General features: G+C 36.4%; 1 protein-coding gene and 1 pseudogene across 1 annotated transcript; one reads left to right on the top strand and one right to left on the bottom strand.

Moving 5' to 3' along the window:
* The first annotated feature begins 279 nt into the window (after positions 1-279).
* Positions 280-3,312, top strand: LOC124899439. Its single transcript, XM_047414327.1, has 5 exons — positions 280-402; positions 725-862; positions 1,517-1,624; positions 2,159-2,725; positions 2,968-3,312. Exons 1-5 carry the CDS (start codon positions 280-282, stop codon positions 3,310-3,312), a joined length of 1,281 nt encoding a protein of 426 aa, XP_047270283.1.
* A 2,848-nt stretch (positions 3,313-6,160) lies between these two features.
* LOC107873583 lies at positions 6,161-12,536 on the bottom strand (annotated as a pseudogene).
* Positions 12,537-12,750: the final 214 nt, after the last annotated feature.

The raw sequence follows: 12,750 nt of genomic DNA, 5'->3' as shown, positions 1-12,750 counted from the left end.
AAGGCACAAGAACAACAAAGGATGATGAGGCAAGAAGGATCCATCGAGGGAGCCCTGCAAACAAAGTTGCAGCTTGATTCAGGTGCTGCCAGGGGGAATAAAGGAAAGGAAAGAAGGGAAATTATGGCAAATCTGAAGCTACATCTGAGAAAAATGCTACTGCCACCGCTAACAACAAAGAAGGAAAATATCCTCCTTGTCACTATTGTGGGAGGATGAATCATCCATACTTCAAGTGTTGGAGAAAGCCTGATACGAAATGTCGAAAGTATTAAAAACATGATCATGCCAAGATTATCTGCAAAGAGAAGCATTTATAATAACAAAATGAAGCACAAATTGCAGACCAAGAGCGAGAAGAGCAATTATTTGTGGCTACCTGTTATGCAAGCAAAAGTTCAAGTGAAAGTTGGATTATTGATAGTGGTTGTACAAACCACATGACCAGTGATGAAAAACTTTTTAGAGAGCTTGAAAATCAGTTAAATTAAGAGTCAGGATCGGAAATAGAGAATACCTCCCAACGGCAGGAAAGGGGACTGTAGCAATTGAGAGTTATAAGGGTACAAAACTTATTTATAAAGTTTTATTTGTTCCTGAACTTGATCAAAATTTATTAAGTGTTGGACAACTGCTGGAAAATGGATTCAAATTATTATTTGAAAACAAGGCATGTCTAATCAGTGATCCTAGCGGTCAGGAAATGTTTAGAATCAAAATGCAGGGAAAAGGTTTTTCCTTGAATCCATTGGTGGACGAACAAATAGCTTTTACAGGTCAGTCTTCCATTGCGGAAATGTGGAACAAAAGGTTGGGGCATTTTCATCACAAAGCTTTGTTGTTTATGCAAAGAAGCAAAATGGTAAGTGGTTTACCAAACTTGGAGGAGCATCTCTCAAGTTGTAAAGCTTGTTTGCTTGGCAAGCAAATTACGCTTCCATTTAAAAGTTCAACATAGAGAGCTACATAGAAGTTGTAGCTCATTCATACCAATCTCTGTGGTCCATAAAGAACTCCATCGCTCAATGGCAGCAGATATTATATTATCTTCATTGATGATCTAACAAGAATGTATTGGATTTATTTTATGAAGTTTAAGTCCAAAGTTGCTGGAATTTTCATGAAGTTCAAATCTTGGATAAAAAATTAGAGCGGCTGCAAGATTTAGGTCATTAGATCAGATAATGGAACTGAATATACATCAGATAGGTTCAATTCTTTTTGTTAAGAAGTTGGAATAGAGCACCAGCTCACTGTCCCATATTCTCCACAGCAAAATAGAGTGAGTGAGAGAAAGAATAGAATAATAATGGAGATGACCAAGTGATTATTGCATGAGAAGAATCTTCCAAAGAAATTCTGGCCAGAAGCAGCAAACACAATTGTTTTCTTGCTGAATAGACTGCCGACAAGGGTAGTGGAAAAGAAAACTCCTTTTGAGTCTTGGTATGGTGTTAAACCTACTGTAAAAAATCTCAAAATATTTGGATGTATGTGTTTTTCTTATGTTCCGCAGGTCAAAAGAGGAAATCTTGATGAGAAGACTGAACCGGGGGTTTTCATTGGCTACAATTCGATGTCTAAAGCTTATAAGATCTTTCAACCTCAATCAGGCAAGATTGTGGTAAGTAGAGATGTTTAATTCCTTGAAGATGAGCAATGGGGATGGAATGAGGAGTCTCGAGTTAAACATGATGATTCAAAGCTTGATTATGATGAATCGGTGGATGATTAACCCATTAGGGGAACAAGGTCACTCTCTGATATTTATCAAAGATGCAATGTTGCTGTTTTTGAACCTACAGGATTCGAGGAAGCAAAAATTGATCAAAAATGGATAGATACAATGAATGAGGAGTTGGCCATGATAGAAAAGAACCAAACCTAGAAGATAGTGGAAAGACCGCAAGATACAAAAGTGATTTGAGTTAAATGGATTTTTCGAACCAAGTTCAATCCTAACAACTCGATAAACAAGAACAAAGCTAGATTGGTGGTGAAAGGATACGCACAAGTTTGGGGACTAGAGTTTTCTGATACTTTTTCTCCAGTAGCTAGATTGGATACAATTCGAATGCTTTTGGCTATAGTAGCGCAAAAAAGTTGGAAGATTTTTCAAATAGACGTAAAGTTTGCCTTCTTGAATGGTGTACTATAGGAAGAAATTTATGTTGAGCAGCCAGAAAGGTTTAGTGTACCAAGACATGAAGATATGGTTTATCTATTAAATAAAGCTTTATACGGGCTAAAGAAAGCTCCTAGATCTTGGTATAGCCGAATGGATAACCATTTGCTAGACTTAGGCTTTGAAAAAAGCTTAAGTGAATCAACTCTTTATGTCAAGAAAGTTGGATCTAACATTATTATTATTTCTCCGTATGTCGATGATTTACTTATGACAGAAAATAATATAACTTTGATTGAAGAATTCAAGGAGGAGATGATGAGATTCTTTGAGATGACTGATCTTGGTGAGATGACTTATTTTCTGGGAATGGAGATCAAGCAAACTCAAAATAAAGTTTTTATTTGTCAAAAGAAATACATGAAGGAGATTCTTAAAAGATTTAGGATGGAAGAATGCAAGAGTGTGAATACTCTGATGAATAAAAAAGAAAAACTGAAAAAGGATGATGGAGCTAAGCTAGTTGATGAAGGAGCATATCGAAGCTTAATTGGATGCTTGATGTATTTCACGACAACAAGGCCTGACATTTTATTTCCTGTGAGTGTTTTATCCAGATTTTTAATTATGCAAGTGAGTTGCACATGATAGCTGCCAAAAGAGTGGTTAGGTATCTTAAAGGAACTCTAGCCTATGGCATCAAATTTGGAAAAAGTCAAAACTTCAAACTCTGTGGATATTCTGATAGTGATTGGGTCTGCTCAATTGGTGATATGACAAGTACTTCCGGTTATTGTTTCACTTTTGGATCAGGGTGTTTCTCATGGTGCTCAAACAAACAGGAAATAGTAGCACAGTCAACAGCTGAAGCAAAATTCATAGCAGCAGCAGCTACTGTTAATCAAGCAATATGGCTCAGGAAAATTTTGATTGATCTGCAGCTGGAGCAAGAAGAAAGCACTGTGATCTTTGTGGATAATCAAGCTTCCATAGCCATATCCAAAGATCCCATGTTTCATGGAAGGACCAAGCACTTCAACATCAAGTTTTATTTTTTGAGGGAAGTGCAGAAGAACGGTGAACTGGTTTTACTCTATTGCAAATTAGATAATCAAGTAGGGGACATTTTTACCAAGTCATTTCATGTTAGCAGGTTTGAGTTTCTTAGAGAAAAGTTGGGAATTTGAAGCTCCTGATCCAGGAGGAGATGTTACTATGTTTTAGTAGCTGTTAGGAATGGATCAAAAGACCTCAGCAGATTTTTAGGATAGCAGTTTATTTTTAGTCATTATCCTTGTTTAGTTGTTCCTATTTTCTAGGCATTATGCAGTCTTTTAGCAGTCCAGTTTTCTATTTCAGCTGTAAGCTCTTCTATTTATACTGATAGTTTCAATTACAATAATCTGACTGCTTCAATTCATAACACAGAGTGGCAAAGTAGCCTTCACTCTTGGATCTATGAGTAAAAAAGTTTTATGAGTGTTGTTTGGTACCCTTGGGCTTCAACTTGTGAAGTTTTGAGTGTCGTTTGGTACCCACTCACGCAAACGCTATTTATGTGTATATATGAATGTTTTTCCAGAAATATGTGGACTTAGATCCATTGGAAGAGTAATATTCAAGTGGGTTAAGGTGATAAGTTGGGTGTGGGTGGATTCTTTTCAATGGATCAAAAATTTTTAGTAGGTCCAATTTAATGATGTGGACTTCTAATAAGAGGCCACGTGGCAAAGTTATTTTTTAAAAACCACAGTTAAAAAGTAATGGCTTGGATGAACCGGTTTTATAACGGCGATTGCATAAATGAGTCATTTCTGATAGTTCAGTAACATATTTAAGCCTTTTCCCATAATAAAACACTAGATGCCCAAATATAAAGGCTAACAGATAAAACAACTATCCCTAAAATATAGGTCCTATAACCAACTAAGACTCCATTTCAGCGGCACTCAATAAACTTGAGTAAATATAGGAACCTATTTAACAGAATCCAAAAGACTAGTTCTACCAAACTACCCATGTCCTACGTTATTTGTTCCTACTTTGTTTTGAATCATTATTCAACACTTACAGTGTTTTGAAGATTTAAAAAACGAACTTTTTCTACTATGTACACAAAAGTAAACTTATAGGGTGAACTTACAAATTAGTTTTGCCGCTGATGGATATTGTTGAAGATGTAGCAAAAGAAATACATGGACAGCATGTCGCAGCACCAACACCATGAAGATCAAGCACAAAAAGGTTAAGAAGTGTGAAAAGGAGATGTTTAAGAAAGGAAGATAGAAATTTTGCAATCAATATTACAATGAAAAGACAAACAAATGCTAAGATACCAATGTAAAAGGATAAAAGCTGCGCTTTATAAGCAATTTGTTCATATATATGCACATATATTGGATACAATCCTGCATATGTAATCATAGAATGATATGCAACAAAAAAAAAAAAAAAGAAAAAAAAGATAAGGCATATAAGGAATGTTAACCTGTTTCAAGAAAAAATGGGAGAATGGAAAAATATATGCAAGGAAAACTTTATATATACAATTACAATTAAAATCAGAATGATTTAATGTGTTGTTGTCCATGTAAAGTTATTATGGATTTTAAGACTCCAGGATATAGGATGACAAAACCTGAAAGTGGTCAGTCGGGTCATTTGTTTGGAACGAACGGTGGCAACTCTTGGCATGTTTGAAACCAGTCTATTAGGCTAAACTTTGAAGGATATTTAGGGAAATAATAGGGGTAATCTTTGACTACTACTTACAATTTGGTTATGCCGGAGAGAGATGTATGACAGCTTGGAAATTAGAACAGATGGGCAGAATGTTTGAAGTAGAAAAGATGATAAATTAACTTCAACTTACAATTAGTTTTTGCCAGAGGAAATTGTTGGATAGTTTAATTTTCGTGACTTACTCCCTTAACAGTATGTGGCCTGGGTGCCTTCATAACCCAGTTCCGCATTTATCCCACGGCTGGAAATAGTTGTAAGTTATTCAAAATCACAGAGGCAGCAAAGTAAGACATATCTGGATGGGGAGAAGTTCATAGAGCAACAGTAATTGGGTTCTAGGAGTATGGCCTGTGGGATTGATTTCTACTTATGATTCAATTATTCCATAGGTTGATGTCACTAGAAATGTTGAAAGTAGAATAGATGGGCAAAATGCTCGATGAAGAAAAAGATGAATGGGAATTAACTCTCAACGTACAATTTGTTACAGGAAGATGGTGTGGCATCAAGAACTTGTTTGAAAAAGCAAAGTGGATAAGAAGGACAAAGCTGCTTTGGAACTGACTGGAACTCTGAAATTAGAGGATGATAGTACGGATTCTTAAGAATTAAATCACAAGTTTCCAGAGAAGGTGGATCTTGTTGAGGAAGTGCTGTTGAAAAATTTTTTTTGTTAGAGGCCGCAAGTACTTTTAGCTTTCACAAGAGGTCACAATTAACAGGGGAGCAGCGAAGAAATATATCCAAATAGATGAAACTAAGAAATTTGACAACAAAAATTCAAAACAAAGCATGACTGAATAGACTCAATTAAGATAGTAAGACAAGAGTAATTACAATCAGAGAAGTTCTAAGTTCGGAGAAATTGGAAGAGAAGGGAAAAAATACCTATTAATAGTCTCACTGTGAATCAGCATAATTACCTGTTAATAGTCAGAGTAGGTGACACATCTCTTCGCATCGAACCATCTCTGTTGGTAAACGATGCGTTTCTGTTGGTAAACGATGTGTTTTGTCATTGGAGCATAGTGCTAAGCGTTTATTACTTGGAGGTTTTTTTTTTTTTTTTTGTCATTTTCTTAAACGAAAAAAATTAAATAATGGTTTGGTGGATTTTTTAGGTTGGAGATATTTTAATAATTTCACTTTAAATTTTTTGAGTTGATGCTTTTAAGATAGTATAGATGACATGGACCTCTAATAAAAGACCACGTGGCAAAGTTGTTTTTGAAAATCAACAGTTAAAAAAGTAATGGCATGGATGAGCTGATTTTGTAATGGCGATAGCATGAATGAGTCAAACTTTTAACTGATGGCATAAATAAGTCATTTTTAATAGTTCAATGGCATAATTGAGCCTTTTCCCGAAAATCAAATATATTACAATCATCATAGGGTTTATAACATATTTTTAACAAATCTTGTTGGCTTCAAAGTTACTTGATGATCTTGCTCTTTGCCTTTGCACATAAGTTAAATATACATGGAAATTATGACAGCCTGCAGGATCTTGTGGAAGTTGTAACCTTCTTATTCCTCTTAGATGATTTAAGAAGATGCCCGAGCGATATATTCCTCGGGGGCTAGTGCATCAACTACGGGGCACGATAACAGTTGAAGCAGGAGTAGCAGCCTGTGCAGCAATATCAGGGAATTTATCATACTGAGCTGCTTTTTCTTTCATGCACTAGTAGCCACGCCACTCGGTAGATATAGAGGCTGGAGGATTTGAATTTTCTGCATTAAAAGTGAAGTTGCACCAGAAATTACCTTACGTTGATTCTTCATCAAAGATCCGTTATGTTACAAGGTAACTTCACATTGTCAAAATTGTACTTCCGAAGCACTAAAAGATTAACCATAACAGTTCTATATATGTTTTCAACATAAAGACTCCAACATGACTAGTCCACATTATGAAACTGAAGATAAATTTAGCAAAGGGAAAAGGAGACAGAAACTGGCGAAAACAAAAGTTTAAGACAATCATTTATTGATCAAAGTCACTGAGCAATAACATACTTACGTATGATACTTATTGACAAACCAGAGCCAACACTTGTAAAACAACACAGATAAAAAACTTTGAAAAAACACAACGAAGGGAAGATAACAGTTATTGGAACACTAACCATTTGCATCAGGGTCTTAAAGGAGACCGGCTTCCACTACTTTCTACAATGAGCTTAAAATCGCCCTTCGCATAGTATGTGCTTTCCACCTTAGAGTTGGAAACGCCATCTGGTAACTCCTCAAACTTCACCTCATTAATTTAATTTTTGAGTTTGTCTTCCAAAGCTCATCAATTCTCTACTTAACTGACCTAAAGGTGCCACCTGCAGAGATGACACCACGGTTAGAAGAAATTAGTGATGAAAAGAGAGTATCCAAAATTGGAATAGAGTTAACCTGGATTTTCCCTGGACTCATTCAATTCCCATCAATCGATGCATTAATAGGCACAAGAGGATTTTAATAGCACTTACTGATGCACCTAAACTCCAAATGCCTATCGATGGCTGATTCCATCAGCCTGCATGACAATTATAACTCCTTGCACACAAAGATCCCACTTCCTGTTGCATTGAAATTTCTCAATGACTTCAGTACCTGAAGAGTTTTCACATGTTTGTGCGATGTATTTTATTGAAAGATTTACAAAAGCTTGAGCAAGACTGAGATATAGGATAACTTTCATCCATGGAAGTTTTCAAAGTGAAACTTACAGTTAAAGTCCCCAGTGCTCAGTGGCATAAAAGTCACAGTGCAAGGCATAGCAGCGGCACGCCCAATAGGAGTTGAACTGAGCATGGAGGAGGAGCTGAAGGCAGCAAGGAAGGGTTCTGCTTTTAAAAGTTCTTTAGACATATGTATGGTATTCTCCATCTTAATGTTAGTGTTAATATGGATGACTATTGTATGACGTATCGATGAGTTGGAAGAAGTAAGAATAGAAGAAATTGAATAAAGAAACATAAAAAGTCATAAAAGGAAACAATTTTGCAGTAGTCAGACATATAAAAAGTCATTTTCAAGATATTGGGAAAGTTCAAACATCAATGGTGTTTACAAAACATTATTCCGCAATGCTAATGCACACACATACAAAAAAAAGAGAGTAGTTTATACAATAAAGAAGAAAAGAGAAGACCATTCACAAACAGTTCAGTTGAGACTCAAACTACGCATTCAGTGTAGATATCTTCTTACACTGCGGCAATTGCCATTACAAAATATTTCAACCTTAAGCGTGTCCCCTCCCGTCATATCTTCAACATATTGTTCAATCTCCAGAGCTGAATCTTCAAGTTGAGGGCTATTTACAAGTTCGATAATTTTTAATGAACCAATATCCCCAAAATTAGCCGGAATCTCCTCAAGCATATGGCACTCCCACAGTTGTAACTTCTCAAGCACGGGAAAGGATTCCTCTCCAAACTCCCACTTAGCAAAAGTCACTTCATCCATAGTCAAAAGTTTGAGATTCTCAAATGTGTCTTCCTCCCCCATGTTCCATTCTTCCTCCTGGATGATTGTTCTAAGAAGGAACAACTCTTCAAGGTTGGGCAGTCTCACTATTGATAATAGTGAATCAGATGTCAAAAGAAAGTCACTCAACACCAATTTTTTCAAATTGGAAGGCAAGTGAAAATCCCACGACCAATTTGTCTCTATAGAGGGCCCACTGTCATTTGTGTTTGAACTTTCAAAATCTACTCTGAGGAAATCTAGTTCAGTTAAGAAATCCAATTTTGGGAACCAATATCGCTCTGTCAAATAATCCCATGATTCCTTGAGAACAAATAAAAGCTCTCGAAGATTGGGAAACCTTTTGAAAATATCCTCTATTTCTTTTGAATAGGAAAGCACGAGTTTCCCTAATTCTCTCAAATTCTCTAACTTTGAGTCCTCTGCTATCAGTATCGATTAATCTATATCCAAATCAAAGAAAGAACAAGCAGTCACATTGAGCACTTGCAACTTTACAAGATCCCAAATACTCGGTAATAGTACCAAGGTTGATTCTTCGTTTTCAACCCATAGGGTTTCTAGATTCCACAGGTTTGAGAAAGATGAAGGCAGATATTCAACTTCTGTCCCAATATTTAAGAACCTCAAATGATTCAACATGCCTATTTCATTCAGCAAAGAATCTTTCACCATCATAAAAGAGGGATCCAGGTCCAACACTCTAAGAAGCCTCAAGTCTCTTAGGTGACGTGCATCAGAAAGACGATCTTCAATCTTGTCTCCATTTATCAACAAAGAATAGAGGTGTTTACCAGAATTCCTTTTCGTTTTTGAACTGAACAGGACGAAACTGTTATGCTCAAAGTGCTCCTTATCAGAAACAATGGTCACAATATGCGGCATCAAATCTGAAGAAGAAGATGGATCACCTGAACTTATCTGCTCAAACAATTTTTCCTCTCTTGCTTTTATCAAACAAAAGTCATGGACAAGATCATGTAGTTGGCACATCGGGACCTCACCTAACTCATTGAAAGCAGTTACCAAGCTACTGGAAATTAAATTATCCAAATAAATTTCCATCACTCCTTCCAAACTCTTCAGCTCTGTCTGTTCAACAAGCCCTTCAGCACGCCAATATATTTTCAACACATCTCTGTTGATTTCTGTGCCCTTCGAATAACTTGCAAGGTCAAGTAAGCATGGCTTCACGTGATGTGGTAAATGGTCATAACTTAATTCTATAATCTTCATCACGTCCACTTCACTGTTCAAAATAAAGGAATTCAAATTATTTCGAACTTCAAGCCACACAGACTTTGTCTTTTCCCTCCCTGCAATGACTCCAGCAATCAGATCAGCCACCAAAGGAAGTCCCTTACAATTTTGGACTATTTCTTTTCCAACATCCAATAATTCATCTGGGCAACTCTCTTTTCCAAATGCCCTTTTCTCTATTAACTCCCAACTTTCTTCTGGTCTTAGCAATCGAAGGTTAAGAGGATCAGTGTTGTCCCTTCCATGAAAAGCCACTTCCTTTTGCCGAGTCGTCAAAAGAATTCTACTTCCTTTCTCAACTTCAGGAAAAGGTCTTGTTAAATCATCCCATGTAGTAGTATCCCACACGTCATCTAACACAATTAGGTACCTTTTTCCATATAATTGTTTCCGCAGCTTATCGGCAACATCAATTTCCTCACCGAACTTCAAATCTGAGCCAGTAACTTGATTAAAAAGTTTCACGAACAACTTCTTCTCGTTATATTCTCGGTAAACTGTGCACCATGCACGAAGGTCAAAATGGCTACAAACTGATTCATCATTGTATACTTTGTATGCCAAAGTAGTTTTGCCCGAACCTGGCATACCAATGATTGAAATGACATCTAGATCTTTCTGTCCACTAGTGAGCTTACTAATTAACCAGTTTGTCTCCTACTCAAAACCTACAATTATTTTACCAGCTGTCAATGAATTGCTTTCAACTGGCTTCTTGGGAGAGTTTACAACAATGAGGCTCTTGTTCTTGGGAACCTTCTCCGGTAAATTGGAGACTTCTTCTTTGATAAGCTTGATCTTTCTTACGGTAATGGGAAGTGAGAAAATAAGATATAAGAGACCATTATCTTGAACAATAATTGAATCAATGACATCTTTTGCCTCATATGACACATCTAAAACACGTGCCCATAGATCTTTATACAATCTTTGCTCAGCAATCATGAAGAATGATCTTATGAATTCTAGGTCTTCTTTCACCAACTCAATTTCTTCCTTTATCAAAGAAATTGAATAAGAATCGGAATCTAGCAAATCATTTAAGTGTATGTGTAGAAGATACATAAAGAGGGGTCCATCACTCATGGGGAAGCACCATTGACATGGGTCCGGGGCTTTCAGATAAACATGCTTGAGATCTTCCTTGACGAGTTCAATTTTTTCTTCCAGCAAGTCTAGAGTTGCACGACTTGTTTCATCGATACTCTCTTCATTCCTTGATTTTTCTTCTAAGTCGTGAATAAGAGTTGATAACTCCCTGATAAATGCTCCAACACGTGCCAAAAGATCAAATAATTTTCCATGATGAATAAAGTCCTTGGGCATATCAGTAACAATAATTAATAGGAACTCTATCGTGACATGAATGTTTCGAACCCCTGAAGTGCTTGCGGTAATACAAGTTACCACGTGCCCTTGTAGATGAATCAGATATTCTCTCAGAACTTCCAGAGAGGTTTCAAGGAGTTGTTCATTAAAGTGTCCAACTTCCACTGATGGTGAAGCTTTCAAATTTGTATAACATATGTGCATGACCTCAAGTTCAATTGGAATAATCTTCATGAGTATATGTGCTAGCTTGAAGAGTCAAGAGTCATCATCTATCTGAACATTCCAAAGGAAGAGTCCAACTCTCTCAGCCAAGAGTTGAAACTGAGGCAAGACATATTGAACAGTCTCGTGCTCAATGCAACCATTCACTATCAACCCATGGAAATATTTCATGTTGCCAGACACATTCTGAAGAATCTCATACTGAGTCTCTAATGGAAATGTCTGTTCAGCACGATACTTGCATCGATGATGGAGATTCTGGAGAAAGAAGTTCAACTGTTCTCAGTCATCATGGCACTTGATGTAGAACGATGACTCAAGCTCATACATTCATCGATATTATCCATGAGGCTAGGAAGGACATGATCCATGTTGTACTTACACCTGACGTTGTTGTCAACATCATCCAAAATTGGTTGAAGCTAATTCTCCACCTCTTGTCTTGCCTCACTCATTATATCTTCAAACTCATCCAAATCACAATGAGAAAGCGGAACATATGTACAAATAAATGTCAGCACCAATTTCAGCTCTTCAATTTTATTGGCTTTGTCGACAGCATTTTGACCTTCTTCATTCTTTAACCTCTCCATGAAACGCAGAACGTTGACAACGTCCTTGCAAAGAGCGGAATATGACATCTGCCAAATGAATAGTTAGTAAAAACACGTTTGTCAGCTAGAAATGAATAGTTTCTTAAGGGTGTACCCAAAATGACTTACCACAAAGTTGTTTTTTCTTTCTTCTTCATTTTCCATGACTGAAGGCGTCTTTCAAGTTCTCTTTCCTTTCAAATTCTGAGGGTCTGATACATAAAAAGTTTATCAGGAGAAAAGCAATCCCTGGTAGAAGATAGAGAAAACTAGAAATCCTCTCGGCAATCTTATCTCTCCTCTACATTCTGGTAAGACACTAGATCCAACTCCAAGAATATATTTATTTTTTTATCTCAAATTGAACCCAACAACATCAAAGAAGCTCTGAAGAACTCTAATAGGTTTAATGCGATGCAAGAAGAACTTCACTAATTTGATGCAAGAAGAACATCAAAAATGGAAAAAAAAAAAACAAAAAAAACAAGAGACTTTCAACGTCATCTTACCTTTTCACCGTTTGAAGAGATGTTCAAGCTCCTGTTTAAGAAAGAATGTTGAACAGTTGCAAAGAGTTTGTCAGAGTTATTGTTGAAGTAGTTTGCTAATTCAAGTGTAGTTGAAAGAAGAATCAAGTAGGTAGATCTAGATTTACATCTCCAACATTATTATTTTTAATACCCATTATCTTCTTTAATAATTTTTAATTCTGCTGCTTGTTGGTGTTATTGGAATACGTAATCACATGTGCAGATTATTGCAAGTCTAAAAGGTTAATAATCTATTACATTATTTTATTAACCTACTTTGCCAGTAATCTATTATTATTTCGTTAGCCAATTAGAAGCACAGTTGGTAGGGCAGCCATTTATTATACAATTAAAGTAATACGGATCATATTTTAACATTGCCAACAGTTAGTGCTGCCATTGATTTCCTCGAGGAGAGGGTTCGAGTAACTGTTACAGTAGTTAGGAGGTCATATAA

The sequence above is a fragment of the Capsicum annuum genome, chromosome 6 (assembly GCF_002878395.1).
Source record: "Capsicum annuum cultivar UCD-10X-F1 chromosome 6, UCD10Xv1.1, whole genome shotgun sequence".
Lineage (NCBI taxonomy): Eukaryota > Viridiplantae > Streptophyta > Magnoliopsida > Solanales > Solanaceae > Capsicum > Capsicum annuum.
This window is presented reverse-complemented; position numbering and strand designations above follow the sequence as displayed.